At 36.4% G+C, this 22,617-nt stretch overlaps 3 protein-coding genes across 16 annotated transcripts; 1 reads left to right on the top strand and 2 right to left on the bottom strand.

The window, feature by feature from the left end:
• Positions 1-1,761: 1,761 nt before the first annotated feature.
• LOC147478938 (transcription factor MYB60-like) lies at positions 1,762-4,085 on the bottom strand. The gene is made up of 4 exons (XM_086582495.1): positions 3,505-4,085; positions 3,168-3,375; positions 2,841-2,970; positions 1,762-2,568 (listed from the first exon to the last, which is right to left on the bottom strand). The coding sequence occupies exons 1-4, from the start codon at positions 3,532-3,534 to the stop codon at positions 1,872-1,874; spliced, it is 1,065 nt and encodes a 354-aa protein (XP_086438621.1). The 5' UTR covers positions 3,535-4,085; the 3' UTR covers positions 1,762-1,871.
• A 1,151-nt stretch (positions 4,086-5,236) lies between these two features.
• Positions 5,237-9,054, top strand: LOC147478937 (uncharacterized). 14 transcript variants are annotated; one of them, XR_015207490.1, is made up of 9 exons: positions 5,237-5,626; positions 5,846-5,878; positions 5,959-6,010; positions 6,365-6,460; positions 7,295-7,348; positions 7,428-7,493; positions 7,631-7,789; positions 8,002-8,080; positions 8,169-8,216. XR_015207490.1 is itself a non-coding variant. In XM_086582136.1 (9 exons), exons 1-8 carry the CDS (start codon positions 5,491-5,493, stop codon positions 8,244-8,246), a joined length of 594 nt encoding a protein of 197 aa, XP_086438262.1. In that variant the 5' UTR covers positions 5,253-5,490; the 3' UTR covers positions 8,247-8,249; positions 8,566-9,054. The 14 variants fall into 14 exon arrangements, 11 of the variants coding, with proteins under 11 accessions (XP_086438259.1, XP_086438261.1, XP_086438266.1 ...); XR_015207488.1 differs by lacking the exon at positions 7,631-7,789 and adding an exon at positions 8,566-9,054 and having other exon boundaries at positions 5,246-5,626; positions 8,002-8,091; positions 8,169-8,249; XR_015207489.1 differs by lacking the exon at positions 7,631-7,789 and adding an exon at positions 8,427-8,474 and having other exon boundaries at positions 5,246-5,626; positions 8,002-8,091; positions 8,169-8,249.
• Positions 9,055-9,395: 341 nt separating this feature from the next.
• LOC147478936 (cleavage stimulation factor subunit 77-like) lies at positions 9,396-21,820 on the bottom strand. The gene is given in 24 exon segments (XM_086583808.1): positions 9,396-9,497; positions 9,721-9,908; positions 10,000-10,212; positions 11,788-11,964; positions 12,131-12,241; positions 12,331-12,397; positions 12,675-12,827; positions 13,163-13,222; positions 15,103-15,147; positions 15,150-15,201; positions 15,399-15,463; positions 16,328-16,468; positions 16,550-16,618; positions 16,705-16,763; positions 16,970-17,090; positions 17,534-17,597; positions 18,864-18,906; positions 19,734-19,866; positions 20,668-20,808; positions 20,881-20,942; positions 21,014-21,114; positions 21,199-21,308; positions 21,393-21,455; positions 21,542-21,820. Coding segments are annotated over 23 exon segments (2,307 nt in total). The 5' UTR covers positions 21,635-21,820; the 3' UTR covers positions 9,396-9,497; positions 9,721-9,744.
• Positions 21,821-22,617: the final 797 nt, after the last annotated feature.

Below are 22,617 nucleotides of genomic sequence, written 5' to 3'. Positions count from 1 at the left end.
ACCGGGGAGGGGGTGCCATGTAAACTACTTCGTTGAGTTCCCCATTCAAAAATGCATTTGACGTGATGCATCCTTCAAGAGTTACATTCAAACAGAAATTTTACAGGAATGAATTATAGCCCGCCCTAACTTGTACAGGAAGCAATTTTATATATATTATTTTTCACATGTTCATCACGCGGCGCGGGTTCATCTTAATTAGTACACTAGTACCCTTTCACCAGCCCAATAGATCAGGCATGGGGGAGTCTATTAGATGTAATGAGCTAGGTGTACGTGCTCGATCTCTTTACTCTTATGTATATTATTATTATTATTACTACTACGATCAAATTGAAATGTTCGATCTGCTTCCACCTTTCTTAATTTCTCTAGCTTCCATTTCTTCTTCCTATCTTTGTGTGCTTAATTAGTTAATTATCAACATGGGAGCCTTGCTTTGAATGACAGTTGCATGTTTAGTTGATGGCTGCTGGAACATTTATTTTCTAAAAAATCACACTGTAGTGAACTAGCTCGATCATCATAGCTTACCTTTTCAAATAACAAGTTTCTCTGCTACGTACAATCTCCTATCAATCAATTACACTATATATAACAGTGTAACTGTGTAAGGCCGCGTCGTATGTATGATGATAGGATAAAATACTGCTTCGATTCATTGCATTTCTGACAAGAGGTTGGATCTCCGATCCGCAATTCAACAACTAGAACCTGCCGTCGACTGATCCATTTTTTGACTGAAAAATGAGCTGATCAGACTCGTACGAGTATATATATATATATATATATATATATATATATATATATATTGTACGTAGAAATCAATAATCTAACATACATATTTTATATATATGTCAAAAGTTAATTATAATTATCACATCTATCTATATAACAAAGAAGGGAAGTGTGGCGCTGCAGGGCCTCTATCCTACGGCTTTAACAGTCTAATCCTGTTTTTTGGACTTATGACGTGGACAAATGTGGGGTTATCCGGTGGTATGCTGTTTTAGTGATCTCAAAAAGGCCCTCTTTTGTTTTCTTCTTCAAACGCCACCATCATCACTCCTCGCCTTCCTACCGAAGGCGCGTGTATCTGTGTCGTATGTCACGGGTAAATACTAGTTAAAATACAAGAGATGACGCATTCAACTTCAATTCGGCACATACATGCATGATGAGTACATATATACGAACGAGCTGCATAAGGTGGCTGCCGGAGAAAGCTATTAGCTTTTGAGTAACGTCACGAATTTGAGATCCAAAGACTTGTGGAGCATTCAAATGAAAAACAAGAGCATATCCGTATGGAAGAGCCAAAAGCTAATTGGCCGGTCCATGCAACACTTATTTGTATTGATGTACTATGAGGAATTGGCAATATAATTTCTCCATAAGCTCAAATTTATGTGAAGGATTAATTCTATTAATATATTAGAATATATAAGTTCGAGACACTCATATATGCCTACACAAGATTCATGTCAGATACATTAATTTAATCACGGATCAATAGATAAATTCATTTTCTTAATGTATAACACAAACAGCATGGAGGTTCGGAATTGATGAGGAACTTCCAAAAACCATGTAAACATCATTATTTCTTGCACTTTATTTTAGAATATTCTTGAATAATACATATAACCTTAGGAGTACCCTGAGACTCTAGTATAATGCTCTTGGAAGCAGACTCTAACAATATACTTTAAGCTGGATCATCATGCCATCCTTTCAATCAGATAAGCCGAACAAATAATTATATATATATAATCAAAATGCTCGTCGATATATAGATTGTAGTCCATACATAGCGTTATTCGAAAGTTTTATGTGAGATCATTGCTTCGTATGGAAGACATGCAGCTCTATCAGAATATAGAAGACAGCTCCATCATCGGTTCTACCTGTTCCGTGGACTCTTCCAAGAGCCAGTTTTTGAGAAAAGCAAATGTAGGATGGTCTTCTAATGTCTGCTCGTCATTATCAGGCATCACCTGGAACTTTTCACTAGTCGCGATGGTTTGAGATTCTTGATTGGCTGACTCAGACTTCACCCATGCAACGTTTCCCATGTTCTGCATTAATAGAGACTCAAATTCTTCGTGTGAAATCAGACCATGTTCTTGAGCAGCCTTTTCAACATGGTTACATTGAGAAGAGATTCTATACTCATCATTGTCTTTGTTGTTGTTGATCATGGTATTACTATAGTTTATTTCGTTTTTACTGTTGTTAACGCTTTGCTTCTCTTCCTCTTGGTCGCTTCTGGCCTTTGGAGAAGATGACTTCATCCAACCTTCTAACATTTTTGAGATGTTTTCAGTGCTTGAAACATAAGTGGATGTCTGGTTTAACCTGAAAATTGAGGTTTGGTTTATCATTTCTTTGCTCCTCTTATCAGTACTGTATCTCTTGGTAACAAACTGACTGTTGGATGGATTTAGTGGAATAAGAGGTTCCACAGCTGATTGATACTTCTTAATCTTCTTTTTCAGGTGGGTGTTCCAGTAGTTCTTTATATCGTTGTCTGTCCTTTGTGGTAGGTAGGAAGCTATGGATGCCCATCTGCGCGCTCAGTATAAACATTGGTCAGGAAGGGTTAAGGCGGACTGTGAAGATGAACAATAATAGATATAGAAAATAATATACAGAATAGGAGAATGAATGTGAAGATGAACAATATATATAGAATGTAGAAAATAATATACAGAATAGGAGAATGTAAAGGAGGCCGGGGTTCTTAATAAAAAGTTTCTTCCTTGCTTTTCATTTATATACTATAGTGTGCATATATCAAAATTCAAGTGGAGTCGTCGGATTAGTTTGTTGAGAATTACTTGTTACCCAATAATGCCTGCAGGTGCACTATCATCCTCTCCTCGTGAGCAGTGAAGTTCCCACGCTTGATCCCAGGTCTAAGGTAATTAGTCCACCTCAATCTGCAACTTTTGCTGCACCTCAGCAACCCTTCAGATGCAAAATAACATAAAAAAAAATGACTACTAGCTAATACTGATCAATCAGAAATTCAATCACATTTAAACCAAACTCGCCAAATAATTTAGCTAGCTTAAAACGACGACGCCAAGATGAAAAGTTCTTGATATTTCCAAAATATGAACAACGTTTTCACATTATTATGTATATGGTTCTGCATGCAGTACCAGTATTTGTAGGTACTGATCTCCAATTTCCAGGACCATGTTCTTGGATGTATGAAGCCAAGATGATGTCTTCTTCAGGTGTCCACGGCCCTTTCTTGATACCATCTTTGTCGCAACACGGAGGCCTTCCCATGGCTTGTAGTTCTAATGGATATATGCTCTGTGATACCCAGAAACACCATGACCACTCGTGTATCTCAACTCTCAACTATATATATATATCAACATATGTGTGTGAGAGAGAGAGACTGATAGAGATATGTGATCGAATTAAAGCTTACATACAGGTACTGAAACTCTATACCTGCTTTACAAAAAAAAAAAAAAAAATCTATACCTGCTGTTCAACCCGGCTTTTCTCTTTCATATAAAGTCAAACTTCGAGATCAAGAGTCAGTTGAGAGTTGCATTATGCCGAGTATTTCTGTTTCTCATTTGAGTCACATCACATGGATCATTAGGAAATTAACATCTCAATAATCAAAATTTCGATTCAATTAAACAGGCATGCATGCATGGCTCAAAAGGATGGAACATGTTAATCTCAATTCTCAACATTAATTTCTCCGGTACATGTACACATATAATGTGTGTGTGGTCATATATTGCTTGTAGTCTCAGTCTTTTTCCAACTTTAGATGTTGCCTGCCCCCTTGATGGACCTTCACATTAACTTATAATAATGCTAACAGTGATCTATCAACGTAATTAACTGTGAACTGCTTACCTCGATGCATAATGAGTGTGCTTATGACATTATGGGCAAGGAAATGTGCTCTGTGGCCCTGTTTCCAACAACCAACACATGAGAGAGGCTGGAATGCTGGATTATCTCCTCGAAGGAGTACAGATTGGACCCACGCACACATTTACGGTGGGCAAATATCGGTTTTTCCTTAGCAAAAAAAGGAGTACAGATTGGACCTCTGGTCCAATTTTGACACCACAAAATCCAATGCTTGTATAATTTTGGGTCCCTATAATTTTCCGGTATTCAAAGTACGTGTTGGTTAAAAAGTAGCGCATGTCTTTTTGATACGAGAAAGTAGTAGAGGCCAATATATGTTCCTTGATGCAGATTATCCAATATCTTTTGATGCTCTCGGCCCACCACACAATCATTCTCTGGCTCATGAAAAGGAAGGGTCTTATTCGAACGTGACGATGGGCATTGATTCTGTTAGAGCTGGCTGGTTTGATGTGATATCATCATTCAATTTTCGTTTTATTTTTTTTTTATTTCTTGTTGGTGCTGTAAAATAAAACTATACAAATTGAGAAGGTTTAAGGTGTGTCTTTAGTAGAGGAGCCCAAAATTTTGCAATTTGAGCATTAGAATTCAGAAACATCTTAATGTGGATGTATACACCTAACAATATCGATGAAACTTCACACAACTGTACATGACCGATCCATCTATTGATCTATACCTCTATTATAGTACCACGAAATACAATACGAGACCCAAAGAACACTTATATTTATTTTATTATATTGCCATGCCATGCCAATCAGTTATGGATGATCCCTTTGATTTAGTTGGAGGCTTGGAGCCCAGTCCGAGAAAGTTACTACACTGTTTGAAACAGACAACAAGCCCAGATTCAGTCAATACTTGGAAAAGAAGAAGAAGAAAGACTGCTGCCTGTTTGTTTAAAAATTCGTGTAATCTTGAGCCAAATGGAATATCTTCTAAGTTACACTGAGGCGGATGGCAGACTCAAGCATAGACACTGTGACTCGGTTATATCTCAAAAAAAGGATGCGGAGAATGCAAAATTAATTAATATTTATAATTTTATTTTATATAAATTGAATATTAAAAACTAATAACTACAAAATTAAATTTAATATTTTATAATCAAATTTTAACAACATATCAAGAATATTGACCGCGTCTTGACCATATTGACCCGCGTCCGTTTTAGTTGACCGGTAGTTCGTCCATGTTTTAGAGATGAAATGCAATCCATGCTTTAGAGATGAAAGGTAATCCCAATCTTGACAAGTCTGAGTTTTGCAATAAATAATAAGTTGGGGATTTATTGGGGGGTTACATTTTGGGATGGGGAGCTTTAATTAATTGCTAGTGACTCCTAGTAAAATAATAATGGCATAGTAATAACTAATAAGAATGGGAGCTTTCAAGTTAATTTTATAGATATATGACTAGACAAGTGTGAAAAAATGTTTTTCTAATAATGGCCAGTTGTCTGTAATGATATATATACAGAGAGAGAGAGGCACAAGAGAGTTATGAGTCAAGAAGTGAATTGATTTTATATTTTGAAGAAGAAGAGAGAAACACAGTGAAATAATAATAATGATAATGTCCAACCAACCAATTTCTTTCCATGCATCACCTGCTCGTCCCACTGCACTGGTAAGCTCGCCACGTGCTTTTATTAGAGTTACAACGCGCCGCCAATTCAACTTTCTCAACAGCAGCACCAGCACCCGTGTGAGTTTCTTCTTCACGTCGTCTCAATTCACTTAATCATGTATCTGTCGTTAAGTAGTAGTAGTATGTAACACTTTTCCTTTTAGAGTTGAATGAGGAGAGCTCCAATTGCACATTATAGGCCACTGGCTTCCCATTTCTTTTTCTTCTTTTTAAAGGTTACATTTTTATCTTTTCCCATCACATTTGTTGCTCCTTTTTTGCTTCATTTTACAAGGTCAGGCTCATCAGGACTTTCCAGACCATGATGGTAAGTAAGCCTCTAATATACCTAGTATATGTAGATTTCGTTCTATCCTTGGTGTTTCTCTCACATGTGGCTTTTTCTAGGCTCAGAAGTAAGGGATGGATGCCGGCAATCTAAAGACGTTTCGTCCAACAAGTACTTACTCTAGACCCACTGTGTTACTGTTCTGAATAAAAAAAACCACTGATTTTTGTGCCTAACTTAATCATGCTCAATCTTACTATTTATATATAAGTTCAAAAACTGCAATTTGTGTGTACTGTTTTAAATGTTAGAATTTACAACTCATTTTACTTATCAAGTATTATCATACCATTCCTTTTGCTCATATGACAAATATAATCCATGTTTCACGTAGAGTTGTGTGTCTTTTCTCAACCTTGCGGCCTATGAACCCTTTGTCTTCACTTGATTTAAGTCTACTCCTTTGCATTGTATGCCTAAATATCTTGTTTTCAATGAACCACATACTTGTTTGGAATTTCGCAGGTTGTTGGAGAGGTTGAGGAAATATGGAATTTCGGGAATCTTGTCGTATGGGCTTCTTAATACTGTCTATTATCTTGCAACATTTTTCTTTGTTTGGTAAGTTTGTTATAAAATACCTTCGTTTGGACCAATTCATTAGTCTAGAAAAAAAAATCTGTTTAAAGTACCTTTTGTGTTTTCAACTAAAACCACCAAGAGTACTGCTTACACGCTAAGAAAATTTACCGTAGAGGAAAGGAGCTAGTATCTCACCTCTAAGTTTAGACGTTTAGTCTAAAACCAACTCTGGTAGAGACTAGACACAGGTCTGTGTTGAATCCTTTCCCTCATTGTAAGAGACTAAGGACAAAAAATTGATTAATTTACCACTGTAGTTGACGGTGTAGGTTTTGTAGGATGGCGTTAGATTTTGTAACTGAAGGAGAAAGGTAGAAAAAAAGAAAATATGATCATAGAAAGTAAAAGTTCTTTTTCACTAGCATCACAATGTTAGTTACATTAAGTGGTGTGAAGCCACATACAACATTTCATCAAGTACAAATGAAAAAAGAGTTAAGAGCTATGTCTCGAAGTCTCGACTACACATGATGATCAACCCAACTCAAGTACTCCACAAAATGATGAAACCAATTTGATTTGGCATGAGCTTATCCAACTTGCTGTGAACTGAGTTTGGGCATCTTTGAGACTTAAAAATCAATCAAACTGATCATATTGATGAAGGAATTGAGTATAATTGAACCTCCTTTCTTCTCCCTGCCATGTCAGATTATATTGAAACACCGGCCAGAAAATAAACATCAGCAACTAACAAGTTGCATACTCAAATTTTCTACACGGTAATCTATCCTAGATGCATGATGATGAGAACTTCTATTTCGCCTAGTATCCAAAGCTTTATCAGAGTTTGGTGCTTTTCCCTTTTTTAAGGTTTTATGTTGCTCCTGCTCCTGGAGGAATGGGTTATGCTGCTGCAGTTGAAAGGTAACTTCCTTGGCTTTGCATCATATCTGCAGTGAAAAATCCTGAAACTTGTAGACATTTTTCAAAATATGGGTTGCAGATTTCTCAAAGTAATGGCAATGATATGGGTAGGAAGCCAGGTTACAAAGCTTGTTAGAGCTGCAGGGTAAGTTCTTTAATCTCAACATTGCATGCGGGATTAGTTAGCGGGTTGACAAGAAGTCCTGGAATTACCTGCTAGAATAACTTTCATTGTCTTGCTCTCTTTTCCATTTTTCCTCACGACATATTCTTATATATCAGCTCTTCTACTGTGTTGCTGCCATTAGTCCATTACCAATACAAATTTGCATCCAGTGGATGAACTAAAACATTGGACCATTCTTTGGTAGGACTTGAGGCCAGAACTATAATAAAATTTTGGAAAGACAGTTCAAATTGCTATATGGCGTTTTCCTTAAGGTGGGCAATGATTATAATCTTAAATTGGGTGTTTTATTAGCATACATTCCCAATTGAAGAGGCACCGACTCCTTCCCAATATACGAGACATATGCCCTCTATAAGGCACTGCTCTGTGTTGTGTATACACCATCCACACGGCTTTCACCAAAACAAACAATATAGGTGTTACTACTTTTGCCATCTCTTAACTCTTTGATATCCTTATGCAGGGCCCTTGCACTTGCTCCTTTAGTAAGTAGAGGGTTGACATGGTTCACAAAAAAATTCAACTTCAAATCTGAAGGGAAGGCAAGTAGAATGTCAGTTGTTCCTTTTTCTTATTATCAGAGCCTTTATTCCAATTATCCTATGTTTTTCTTACTATTGTTGCTTGTAGGTCTTTGTGGCTATCGTGGTAGTTTGTCTTGGAATCGCCCTTTTGATGTTCTTTATGGTGACATTGCTTTGGGCGTAAGAGGTACCACCAAGCTTGATTGTTTGGGCTTTGTGGCAATGTGTTAGATAGTTTTACTCCACTAATAAGTTTGAAATGGAGATAGTTTGAAATGTGTTAGATAGTTACTCTTTTTTGCGTTTTGCTGAGTCACCTTAAACATTGCACCATAATGAATTGAATAATGATTTTTTTGTTTAGGATGAATGTGTTGGTGACATTAATACAGGTTGTTTGGTTTGGGTAGCATTTGGTAAAAATTGCAGTGATTGAACTGGTTAATAAAGTTTTTTTGGAAGCTGACACTATTTCATTTTCCCGTGTGCATCCTCCAACACAGTGGTACTAAGTTCATAGGAGGTGCAAAATGAATTGCATAATCATCACCATACAAAATTTTGGCAGATAATCCGCTGCTTTGTTAACCTCTCCAATTGTGTAAATGAACTTCAATCTTTCAAAACTTGACATCAGTAGCTTGGATTCCACTAAGTTCAAACATTGAAAATTCTGAGTGAATCAGAAGATACTCTGACCGTTTTCATACCCCGCTTTGCAAACCTACTCTCTGAATATTCAAGCACCTCAGCAAACAGGAAGAAGATGAGCATTTACTTGCACTCCTTGTTTGGTGCCTGATCAAGTAAAACAGTGAGTTCTGCTGGACAGATTGGGTATAGATGTAAAGTACAAGACTGAAAGGGCTATTATGCGACTTGGATCAGACCTGAATAGGATGAAGTTTTATTTAATACTGATGCAGTTTGTTTTGTTTTGGTCTTTTTTGTTGCTAAAGATATATATAAATACTGATGTAGTTGTTGAACAATACAATGGTTATGGGGGTGTTTTCCCAGATAACAAGGGCAATGTGATCAGTGCTTGTTCAGGAAGTTAGATTAGGAAATCAGTTATATACCACGAACTACAGGCAATTGTAGTGGTATTGCAAATCGGCAACAAACACAAAACCGGTTAATAAGTTGATAACTAGAAAAAAATCTAACACATGTATCGTTATAGACTGTTGAGAAAGAAAATAAATCAAGTTTCCACACTGCGAAAACATACAATGAGTGCTCTTTCGAGAGGAACACTTCAAACGCGGAGTTGTACAGTATCTTGGACGAAACAATAGGAATCGACAACAGATTTACTCGAGGGAACATATAACCCACTAGTATTTTCCCAACTTGAGAAGCGTCTGATTGGTTAACAATGAATTTTCATGCCGATGCCATAGAAGTTGGTAACAAGGGGTTTGGACGTGAATCTCCTCTACAATCAGTCATCTATAAAAATGATTTGAAAGAAACTGGCCTGACTAATCCAAAACATTCATTCAATAAATTCCCTAATTAGAGAAATATTTATGTAACTTTGAAGATCTCATTAGCTAGTACATTAGACAAAAGATTGGCAAACTTAATGAAGGACAATGCGCCAAGATAAAAATAAAAGTTCCAAAATAGACAAACTAGGTTACGTTGTGTAAAATAGATAAAATGCATTACATAGATCATTCAGTACTACCAGATAGCTCTCCTGAAATCATACTCCCACCAGATGCTGAACCAGTTTGTGAACTGGTTACTCCTCGAGCTTTCCTAATCTGTCTGATCATGAAAGCATCTCTCGGAAGAGGCCGGCTTTGAACAGTCGCAGTCTCATCATCCTCGTGCCCTGTTGAAGGTAAGGAAAATACACAACTTCAACATTAAAATTGAATAGTTATGAAATAAGAAAATGATAAAGAGGAGAGGACATAACATACTATCAACATCTTTTCTTTTTCCTGTGTGGGAGAGTTTGAAGGATGATTCATTGGGGTTCTGACGAGACTTGTTTGAACCAGAAAGATCACTTGTACTTCCGGAAGGGGCTGCTGCCAATTGCTGTGGGGCAGCTGCTACTTTCACTGCCTGTCCTGTTGGTATATTGCTCTGTAACAATACTGACAATACTATTTCCACATTCGGTGACGGCCCTGTGAGTTAAGGAATTATTGCATAAACTAGAACCGTCTAAGCTTTACATTTACAAAATAGACAAAGATTGTTGTAACCATTATTAATAAAAGTTGCATGGATACTGGATATATAAAGCCTTATTAAGCATGACGGTAAAAAGATGAAACAAGAGAATGTATTAGCTGTTCATTTCAATTATGTAATATCATTTTAATTCATTCATTTCACCAAAAAAAATTAATCGGTTAGGAAATTTTTGAAGTTTGAAGTTTTATTTCAAGGCATTATAGATTTAGTTAGTTGCTTTAAGGTTACGATAACTTAGGGGACAAAGGCTTTGCAGGTTTAGTAGCTTTTAGAGCATCTCTAGGTGGTGGTAGCATCAACTGTTCGTTTTGTGAACAAGTTTGTGAATAGCCATTCACAAACCGTCACCAACTCTAGGTGGGAAATCGCGAATTGTTAAAGAACTAACCCACGCTACATTTGGAGTGTCACAGTAAACAAGAAAAATAAAATAAACAAAAGTAAATAGTTGAAAACAGTTGCAATCAGTGTTAAAACAGTTAAAAACAGTGTTGAAATAGTTGAAAAAGTCAACAAAATTTGGAGCGACGCTACCAATGTCGCACATACCATTCCAAAAGTCAAAAAAAATTCCACGCCACACTCCCACTGTTGTGGCGTAACCACAAACGAAATTGCAAATTTGCGAATACGGATGCAAATGGACAGTTGATGCTACTACATTTGAGACCAGCTAGAGATGGATTCTCACAAAATTCCGAATTGGTGATAGCATCCGACAGTTGCTGCTACCACCTAGAGATGCTCTTAAGTGTTATACTGGAAATATATATGGAGTCCAACTCAGTTTCTCTAGTTCTAAAATATATATATATGCTATAACACAGTCAAATTGAATCGCACGAATGCATATCATGACTTTTATCATCTGCAACACTTTCCCAAACAATTAAAACTAAGTTCGACAGTATCTATTTCAATACATTCCACAGTTTCTCAATAATTTCCATGAAAATTGTATAGGCTTCATATCCTCAAAATATATTTTCTCATGTTTCTTATGTAAGCTGGACTACCATAGATATTCTCTTGCTACAAACAAAAACTAACAATAGTTGATTGTGCAAGAGAATTGGTAACAAGTGGAGCTGCCCAGGAACTATATACAATTTGCAAGGCTTTTAATGTGTCCCGAGGGCATATTAAACATCTCAACAGCTCCCTTACATGCGGAATTCCTTGAGCCTAACATGTGGATATACATACTTGGGAGATATACATACTTGGGGAGTAAATGGGCCCTTGGATCCATTTACAACAGCCTGCTCTGGTACCAACTTAAACTTTGGGGCACACTTATGATCCATTGGCAACAAGTAGAGCGGCCCCAAGGTTACTCAAGGCTTTCAATGGCCCATGTGGAAATATATTAAACATCTCAACATAACTCTTGCGTTCAAAAAGCAGTTTAGGGAAGTACAGTGAGAAAGCGGAAAAACCTTCAAAAAAATCCAATAATATAGTTATTACTCAAATGATAAATTAACAGGGTTGCAATGGCATACCCTCAACAGCAGGCAACTGTGTAATGAATTCCACCAATGCTGGCGGCATTAATTTTAAGATCTCATGGAGCGGTTTGGCTGTTGCACTACCAACTGAAGCTACATTGGAAGTAGACTTCATTGAGCTAGAACCAGATGGAAGTCCATCTGCTGCTGCATTTGGAAGCATTTCGGTAACTACAGTCAAATAAAGAATCAATGTCGTAAACAAATTTTAACAGAGAGAAACCTTCTGATATCAAATTGAGTATTTAGCAATGCACAAAACTTAGATGAGATAGATAGTCAAGTCAATCCAGGTGAAAGGTAACTACAGTTAACATCAAGAATCAGGTTGCCATACCATGTTTTTGCCTTGGATCATATACAACCATCCGAGAAGTGTCTGGGTAAACAACTTTGGTAGATGGTGTGGATAACTTGGAATTGGATGTCAACCCAGAAGAACCCTTCTCTGCACCAAAAGAACATGATTAGTTGGAATATACAATGTCACTAGCTGCAGAATATCTTCATTTAAAATAAACATGATCATCATTTTACCTATTGAATTAGCTCCATTAGGAAAAGTAGACTTGTCAGATTTCTTGTCAATGTTTTTTACCAGCCACTGAAAAGTTCATACCAACACAATGTGATTATTTCGAACAGATTCATGTTGCAGAAACAATTGATGCAAAAAGGAAGTAAAAACTGTGGAAAACAAGTTCATGGTATAAGAGGTTGGGAAAATCAATCAGCGCTTAAATACCCACACAAAGTTGAACAACTAACTGATGGTGAATTTTTCAAAGAAACTGAATTTTGTGTAGCCTCCGGGCATGCATCATGTTTTGCGGATAAAAAGAAGATAGTTGGGGTGGTGAGGAGGAGTCACTTCACCATACCTCTTGTCGTGCCAGATGGTCCAGGTCCTTCGGTGAGCACGGCCAAAGATCCATAAAACTATACCGTGACACAACATCATGCAAAGAAGCCTCTAATGCTGAAGCGCCCTCTTCCCCTGTCCGAGAAAGTGCTTCTTTCCTTCTTTGCTCAACCTAGCTGATACAAGACTTCATAAAATCTACATAAAAGTGGTCGTATCATGCTGAGGACAGATCCCTATGCCAGTATGTTAGAAATAAAACTCACAAAGTCAACCGTTGTTTACATCCTCTTTGCGTCATCAGATGAAGTAAAATGTGATTTGGATGATACATATCTTGACTTGCAATGAAGTTACAGTGTATCTCGTGGAAAATTAATTTTAATTACTGGACAAAATAATAAGAAAAGAGAATGTTCAAGGAATATTCACTTCCATGAGAAAAAAATTTGCATGCACAAATGCAGCCTACATTAACATAAATGAGACTCTAAAATGGACTTGTACCTTCAACATGCTAGCTAAATCTCCATATGTTTGCTCAAATTCTGTAAAACGCTTCCAAACCTACAACAACCACAACAATTCATTATTAACATCATATGCATCTGCAAATACTTCGATAAACAGGGGACCTCATGCATGAAGCACTGTATAAATGATTAGGATGCATATTATTGATTCCCTCAACCATGTAAAAATATTTCGTTGGAAAAATATTCAAAGATTTTAACATCCAAGACAGTTTCCAAAAGCAGATGTATAATGACAGTTTAACCCAAAAATCGAAAAAAAGATTTGATATAATTGAACGATCCATCAAGGTGAGAAAATATATAAATCCACTTGATTTTTTGACCCCCTCCCGCCCGCCATAACAACAATGATCCCCTTACAATGACCCCCTCTCTCATGGATAAGAGGTTAATCAGCTTGGATCAAAATGCAATGCTTTGATTGCCCAAATAGATGTGCACCACCACATGAAAATATTATTAAAAAATTTTAACCTCCCCTTTCATGGAAAAAGAGGTTAATCAGAACCCCCCCCGCTCCCCTTCCCCTCTCATGGATAAGAGATTAATCAGCTTGGATACGTGATTGCCCAAATAGATGTGCACCAAAGAGCTTAAAAAATTTTTAAAGAGGTTAATCAGATATGTGATTGCAATTAGCAAACAGAAATAAAATCTTCCATGGTTCAAACAGTTGACAATTTACACACATAACCATCAATTGATTATCAACTTAACGCTCCAAATTCAAATATGAAAATACTCAGAAATGCCTTAAACCCAGCTCTGTTAGTTTATCAAGCTATAGTGATCAAATAAACCTACAAAACGGAAATATTACAAATTATTAAAGAATATTTTAAAGCATATCCATCATATATGGTGAGTAGTGACTTATAAAACCTCAGGCCAGCTAATGGTGCACTCTGTGCAGAAGATGCTTCAAGCGATAACTTATAAAATAGTAAGTTCAACCAAACAAGTTCTTGGCATATACCTATCGTCAAAACTTGGTTTAGCTGTTAGTGTGTTATCAAAAATGCAGAAAATTTGGGGAGCAAAATGGAAGAAGATGCTAGAGAGATATATGGAAACTTGGAAAAGGAAAAAAGATAAATGCACCAAGGACTAAACAGAAAATAAAAAACAACGAACTATTGAAAAACGGCTTGCTAATCAAGTTATGCAGCCAAGATCTTGGTGAATTATATTTGTTTAGGCAATCCCCCATGGCTATATAAATGGGAGAATCCTAATGGTATTTACTTTAGATTTGTAGCATGAGTTGAATATGAGTACTAGGTTTCCAGTACTCTACTGGTAGTATGTCTTGTGTAACTCAAAAACAATTGTAACTTTTTTTTCTATTATATAAAACATATAACTTACCAAGCAAAAAAACATATATATCTCAAGGATGCTGAGACAACAGATTTTGAGAAAGGTTAAATAGATTTCCTTCAAAACTGGCAATCATGTGAAGATGACAGACTAGCAAGATTAAAGAGAAGATTAAGTAAATCCATGCACTCCCCTCCTCCGGATGAGACCTTTTTGGTAAATCTTTAAAAAAAAAAAAAAAAAAAAAACTCACTGAAAACAGATGCAACATGAGTACGCTTTTGAGCTACTTGTTAGTGCCAAAACCAAGGTTACAATGCAAATAACAAAAACTTCCATAACAATGAAAAATTGAGGAATCAGAGTTAGAAGTTAGTACTCTTATGCAAATCCTAAACAAACCATTCTGTCAAACAAGCTAAATCCCAAACAAGTATGGACGAAAGAGTGTATTAATATACCCATACAAGAGGTTCATAAATTAATATTAAATAAAACTAAAATCCACAAGACACCAAGAACCTAAAGAAAATTAAAAGAGATAATTCAAATGATGGACAAATTTGGAAGGGTGGGGTGCAAGGACCATACCTCCACAGATTCCTCTGGGGGAAGTGAGCTCAAAGCTCGTTCAAAACAAAAGCACGGATGTTTCTATCATCATTCAAACGGCACAAGAAATCTGCATATCTGTACATTTGGACAGGAACAAATAAATCCAGATTGAAATTAGCCATATGATCATACAAATTACATATTATTTGTACTATGTGCACTCGACTAACAATTCAATAAGCTGAAGCTTCAATATATACTTTATAGGAATTAACCAAATTGAATCAACTTCATCAAATTTACAGGTAAACTAAGCTGGAAACCAAACTTACTCGAGAATGTATCCAGGCTCATGCATAAATCTTTTCAACCCTGCCTCAAAAACATTGTGTGCGACCTGCAAGAAGACGTAATAAAAGCTATTCACGGTGATCTAACAAATATTTTTCTAACCTCATTTTACATCAAAAATTCTAACAAAGAGATAGGCCACACTTTATTTTTAAACTGTTGTAGAGATAATGATCAGGAGAAATGCAAAGCTTTAGTAAATCTCCATACACATGTATTCTGAGAAAAAAAATGAAGGTGGTGATGAAGGGTGTTGTTTTTAAACTTCAAGATTACAGCCATGTTTATTTGATCTAAAAGTCTTCCTTTGTGTTGAATACTTGAATGCATAAACTAGTGATTTCATGAAGATTGTTATTCTAATCAAATCCTAATACCTTACATCTATGTAGGAACATTGGGTAAAGTACAATTTTAGGAAAAACTAACATATCCACAGCCTTCACAACAGACAACCAATCCAGCTTCTGCAGTGACTGAAATGTTTTCCTTAATAATCCTAGCAGTATATTAATACCTAAAGTAGAAGACATGACACTTAGATAATAATAAAGTTTCTTTTTTATTTTGAGAAATCAGAAAAACACCTAATATGAGGTTCCAATTGAAACGTATAATCTTTAACATAAGATAATTGCAGTTTTCTTCTACTCTTTACGGTTCCTCTAATGACATGTTTCCAAATCAATTTTCAATAGCAACTTGCATGAATTAAACGATTTGTCTCTTCTGGTTTCTCCTGACCATCTCATTCATGTTGAAAAAGGGGAGATCATGATTAACAAATTTTTCATACAATTACCAATTATCCTGAATACATCATTAGCAGCCATGATTAACAAAGTGGGTGTTGCTATTATCTGAATAAAAAACAACAACGATGATGAAGCTATATAAAATGCCAAACGACCTTTGGATCCTTGTCAAGACAAAATGCCATCATTGCATAAGCAACATAGACATGATATGTGCAGTTGGGGGTTTTACGTGCATCTAAGAAGTACTTGCGAGCTGCCTCAATTCCTTCGGTTCTTCTTAGAAAGCGGATGAACTGCAGCAAACACAAATGGTGAAGGTGAATGAAGAACTAGAACTACAATTTGAGTTGCAAAGGATCCCAAATATCACTTACTTGTATGTGTGAGAGTGCTGTTACACTAACATTGTTGCCCAAAAGGCTCTCATATATTTTCTTAGCTGACTGCACGAAATCAGGGTTCAAAATTAAGAAGGAAATAACTAAGATCTGAAAGCATAACGAAAGAACAAGTGATACTTTTTACTGACCTGAATTTCCCCACGGCTCTCCTCTGACTCTGCATAAGCATACCACAGAACTTCGGAATCTGGAAAGACAAGAAAATTGTCATTAAATAAATTTACAGCTGCAGAGAGGTAAAAATGTGAGCAAAAATAACCTCCCTTCGTCCACTAAAACTTTGTAAATGAAAAAAATGCAGGTTTTATAAAACATCCATTCAACTCACTAAATTCACAGATTCTTTTACATGGAGAAATGCATATGATGGATGCAAAGGAGGAATTGTAATACCAGGAAGAGCTTTTAAAGCCCGTTGAAATACTTTGATTGCAGAATCTATTGAACCACTTTTTGCTTGCCATGTAGCATAGTCATACCAAATATCAGGATAATGATACAGGTACATCAGACACTGCATACAAACAGAGTAAGTTGTCAGTAATCCATAGACCAAGTACAAGGAAAGAATAAGAAAACACAGGTTTTGCCTCATGCGGTCAGGTCATGCCACGAAAGTGTTTCTATGAATACCGGCAGTACCGTGAAGAACATGTTGCAATGACCAAACAAAAGTACAAAATCACATGAAATTACTAGGGTGAATCGCCATAAAACCAAGAATCTTACTGGCAAGAAGAAACGTAGTTATTACTTATTACTGAAGCAGGAGTTGGCCACAATGATTAGAACTTTCAAAAGAAGTGTTGAAAAGCGAATAAATAACATAACAGCCACAATTTCTCAAGTTTCTAAGCATGTTTCGTAGGACCACACTGGAAAATCCTTTTACAATGAATATCAGTGCTTTGAATTAAAGTCCACAAAAGGAACAAAGTGGCCAACACTAAACCTCACCTGCTCATATGTGAACGCGATCCTTCTGTTCGAAGATGAGCTATCTATTCTTTGTGGGTTTCCCCTGTAAAGAATGTAGACAAAATCAGATTTACGTCAAACTATCAAGTGAATGCAAGGCTTGTTGTATTTATATGTAGACTGAAAATAAATATAATATTGTATGAACTTGCTATCCTACTCAATGGCACGGTATACAAAAGCAGATAAAAAGTGGAGCAAAAGTAGGCAAGAAAGCAATATGGACATCTAAAATATGCACAAATGGATGCTACATAAAGTGCAAGCATGTGTGGTGGACAGAGAAATTGTTGTTCCTTTGACTTCCGAAAGTTCCAAGTGTAAACTAACTACTTTCAAATTTCATAATATGAGCATGCCTAAAGCAGTAAAGCATGAGCAAATACCAAAGCAGCATGTGCGATTAGGTGAGCGCCAAGCACAATGAGCTATTTGACAAAGGTTCATTGACACCAAGATGTGCCATGGTCAATTTGCATCACTGAATTTGATGCAAGTTCAACAGCCTGATTTTTTTATAGTGGTGCAGCTTCTGTTATTCTTAACCCCTGATCTCTTAAAAGTTAAAACCACCCTTACTGCCGTGAAGGTGAGGTGAGAATAGATACCAAAAATGGGGCAAAAGTGCCAAACCCTCGGAGGGATGACCACTGAGCAACAGGCAGTTGCTAGTTCTAATAATAATAATAATAATCGTGATAGTAATGGTAATGGTACCTCTGAGTAGACAAAGAATGACTCAAATCGCAAATTCTAGATAACTTTTCTGATTGTGTATGTGAGTTTAAGTGTATTGCATGCTTATTCTTTTTCACAAAATATGATAATCATGATCATTGGTCTCGCCCGCTAATATATTATATATATTAGTAACTATTGGTGTTAAAGTCATTGGTCTTAGCCTGGCCCTTGTGTGTTGTGTATGGGTGTGTGTGTGTGTGTGTGTGTGTGTGTGTGTGGAGGGGAGAGAGAGAGAAACGACTTCAAGAATCAGCTTAAGATTTCCCTTGAATAACATAATTCCAGTAATGGAAGAATCATCAAAACTAGGGGAGGAGCCAAGAAACTACACAAAATCAAATTGACACCAAAACTGTATTCACGACATGACTTTCAAAATGTGATGCCATCGATGAAAACTGGCACTGTTAATTGAAGACCCGGCCTTCCTAGGCCACATCAAGATATAACTAAAAAACATCATAATAGTTCAGATGCTCATAGACAATGTGCAATTGTGCATTTCACAAAATCCAATACAAAGAACGGATTATTGACTGAGTAAAAACCTTATTGCAGTATAGCTTACTTTTCAAAAGCTAAAAACCGTTTCCACGCCATATACTGCTGCTCTTCCTGAGGCAACAGAACATCAGATTAAACTTCAAAGATATATATTGTTTTAAAAAATAGTTAACAACATTAAAACAATTATAAAATAAACACAAAATAAAAACACGTTATAGTGCTTCACACTTTCACATTGCATCAAAATGAACAATGCATGCAACAGACAACCATTTAGTAATCTACCACATGCAACACACTTGCATCATAGATCTCCAAGGAATCTTCCTAGTGGCCATCTCCAAGGACTCTTCCTAGTGGCCTATCTATGGTCAGTCTACTCGATATCCTGCTTCCAGATCAATGTGGTACATTCTCTAAGAAACTTATGGGACTTCAACCAGATGTGTGCATGGATAAGCATATTCTATCCATGGAACCATCCTGTTATAAGCTACCAGGTACTGATCAAACAATGTGAGCCATCCTGTTATAAGCTACCAGATACTGATCAAACAATGTGAAGATTCGTACCATCAATGCCTTAGAGCTGACAGATTCAATTTGGATACCATAAAAACAAATATATATGTTGGACATGCATTCAAGTCCATCAGATTTTAAGTGTGTGGTTCGTGAGCAATAGGGGTTGCCACTCTTTTAGTTTTTCTGTTTTTTTTTGTTTCAAAAAGTTAACAGTCAATAAAGCAAGCAATAGGGGATGCCACTATATATCCACATCTAAATGTGGCCTCTGCCAGAATAACGATCTATGGGAGAAAACATTAACAGCAATAAGCAGAAAATGTACTTAACAAGGCATACAAAACAAAGCATCATATCATTTCCAAGGTTAAAAGAACAAAGAAAGAGACATGGCATTAAAAAGAACCTGCCTTGTATGAGCCAGTTGGTGGTACAGCAAGCATATTCCACTCAATTTCATCAACATATTTCTTCCGTTCTCTATAAACAACCTTTGCACTGTTATACTTAGGTTGATATTCAGATAGAAGCCCCTTTGCCTGCAGATTATTACAACCAAGGAAATTACTCTACCTATCTGGTGTTTATCAACAATATAAATATAAAGTGTAGTTCTATACGAGAAAGTAGCGCTTCAGATAGAAGCTCCTTTGTGACCAAGGAAATTACTTTACCTATCGGGTGTTTATTGACACTACAAATATAAAGTGTACTTCCATAGAAAAATGTAGAACCCTACAGATGCCGTTGATGTTTTGATGGTGTATCGGCATCTGACCATTTTCCAAAGGAGGGGAAGTGTCAACTATCGAAATTTCCCAATGAGAGTGTAAAGAGAAGAATAAACCATGGATAACAAATAACTACAGTGGTTAGAGTTTAGCAGCTATATGACCTTGAGCTCAAACAATTAACATGTATATCAATTTTGTTATATGGAAAGGGGAATCTCAGATTGATAAAAACAAATGCATTTAACTAAAAATTGGTTATCCATCTAGGTGTCTACTATCCAAATTACGTTGAAGAGATGTGTTGGCATGAATTTCTTATATGTGCGGTTGGTGGTTGAAACACTTGTGAATACTTAGAACAATTCCAAGGCAAAAGTCTGCAGATAAAAATGTTTTCATATTTCTTGTTCAACGTGTTTCTTAAATGTAGGCATCCAACTCAAAAGCAGTTGGTGATGAGTGGAACGGACCAGGAAGTATATACTGAGGCCTTAATTATCAGATGTTGGACTATATAATAAGTACATCTCCACAGCGTTCAGATCCTCTAAAGCACTTATTCAATAAAAAAAATACAGCAATTAGATTTCAGGGCAAACAAGTTACCAGTGCACGGCTAACAGAATTCTCAAAGTTTTCGTAGTCCTTCCAAAGTTGTTCCACGTGATGAGTGGGAATAACAATAGCTTTTTGGTATGCTTTTCGCACCAATGTCATACGTTGTGACTCTTCTTGTGGATTCATAGCCTGCAGGTTGGGGTGGTCTCAAAAGGAGATTAATAAAAAAAATAAGAGATAGCAATGATAAAATGAGCAGACCGGCATTGACTTCAAAAAGGTAATGTACTCCATCCATACAGGGCCAGATGCAATATCAGTTCCTGATAAGAAAAGGCGAAAATTCATATCACGGGTAGCTAGAATACTGAGACGAAGGCATTGAAATATTTACCAACATAGTTGAGCATAAAGTCGAAAGCTTTTCTGGTTTCCTCCTGACCCTCTGCAGCGGTGTTTTCATTGATCTTCCTAATGAAACGAATATAGCAGCGCCTAGGAGAGTTGAAAACAGTAGTAGTATCAAGTGGGAAACATGGATATAATAGTACTAGTAGTAGTAGTAGTAGTAGTGCATACCAAAGGGAAATGTGGAGACAGTTGAACAAAGAGCGACTAAAGATTAGTTTAGTTGCATCGTGATTGTTGATGGCCATGTAGGCTTCGACATATTGTTTCCAGTATTTGAGCTGGGCAATGAAATAATTAAAAGAGTGAGCTAAGAAATAGTAATGGAGAAAGAAAGAAAGAGGCTTAATTATTATTATTATTACACTGGTGGGGAAAGTAGTGACGAGTTGCTCGTAAATGGGGACTGCGTCGGAAATAGGCAGAACCTGCAAAGTGCAAACACAACAAAAAATAATAATAAAAAAAAAATTATAAGTAATAGTAGTTAAAGAAGAAGAAGAATGATTATTACTAGAGCTTGGCTGGCTAAAGAATCGGAAGCTTCGACATTGTATTTGTCTTGCGATTCATCTCTCATCATCATCATCGCGTCTTTCTTCGCCATTCCTTTTTCATACAAAATTTTTTCTATTTTCTATTTCCAAATCTGTTGAGCAGTTTTGGCAAAAACCGCGCAATAAAAGCCACTTATTAGAAGCCAGAAGCCCAAGCCCATACAGTGTTGGAAAAACCGTGCGCACACTAGAGATTTGATACAGCACCAAAGTTTGGTTTGGTGTGTTTCATCAACGGATGAGGACTGTCGTGTATCATTATAGATTTATAGCCAAGAAATGGAGGAGGCATATTCACAGACATATCAGCAATCTCAACGTGCGTATGACAAGACTCAAAAAGCGTATGAGGATATTCAGTGCCGGCCCTGAGGCAAAGCCACACAAGCAAGCGCTTTTGGCCCCATTATTTTGGCAAAGTAAGGGCCACCGACCAGTCCACCACTAGAGTCTACTAAAACAGTTTAACGCCCACCTTGCAATATACACTTATTAATAAGAATACTATAGTTATAGGCTTAATTGAAGCTTATATATGGCTAATGAAATTATTAAATCCACTTGCTATTTAATATATTACGAAATCAAACAATGCATAAAATCTTATTTGTTATATAAAACAATAAAACAAAAATAAAATCGACTAAAAAAATGATATAACAAATAATAATGCTAGACAAAAAATGCATTGATTTTTGTTTTTGATATGTCAATTTACACATATAGAGCCACATTTTAAGAGTTGGTTTCGGGCCATCGGAAAATCAGGGTCGGCACTGAGGATATTCAGCAGGTGTACACGCAACAACATCGGGATATGATGAACTTCAGGCTGAGGTTAACCTTCGTGCATACAGAAAATATCTTGATTCTCAGATTAAGAACTTAGAAGACCAGCTTAGAAATATCCAAATAGAGATAAGAGAGGGATCGAGTGGTAAGGGGCGTAAAAAAAAAGCTAAATAAATTTTATATAATATGATAGGTTTTGGATCAGTTTGGATATTATATCATAATCATATATTTTGGACTG

This window comes from Coptis chinensis, chromosome 9, assembly GCF_015680905.1.
Source record: "Coptis chinensis isolate HL-2020 chromosome 9, ASM1568090v1, whole genome shotgun sequence".
In the NCBI taxonomy this organism is placed as follows: Eukaryota; Viridiplantae; Streptophyta; class Magnoliopsida; order Ranunculales; family Ranunculaceae; genus Coptis; species Coptis chinensis.
This window is presented reverse-complemented; position numbering and strand designations above follow the sequence as displayed.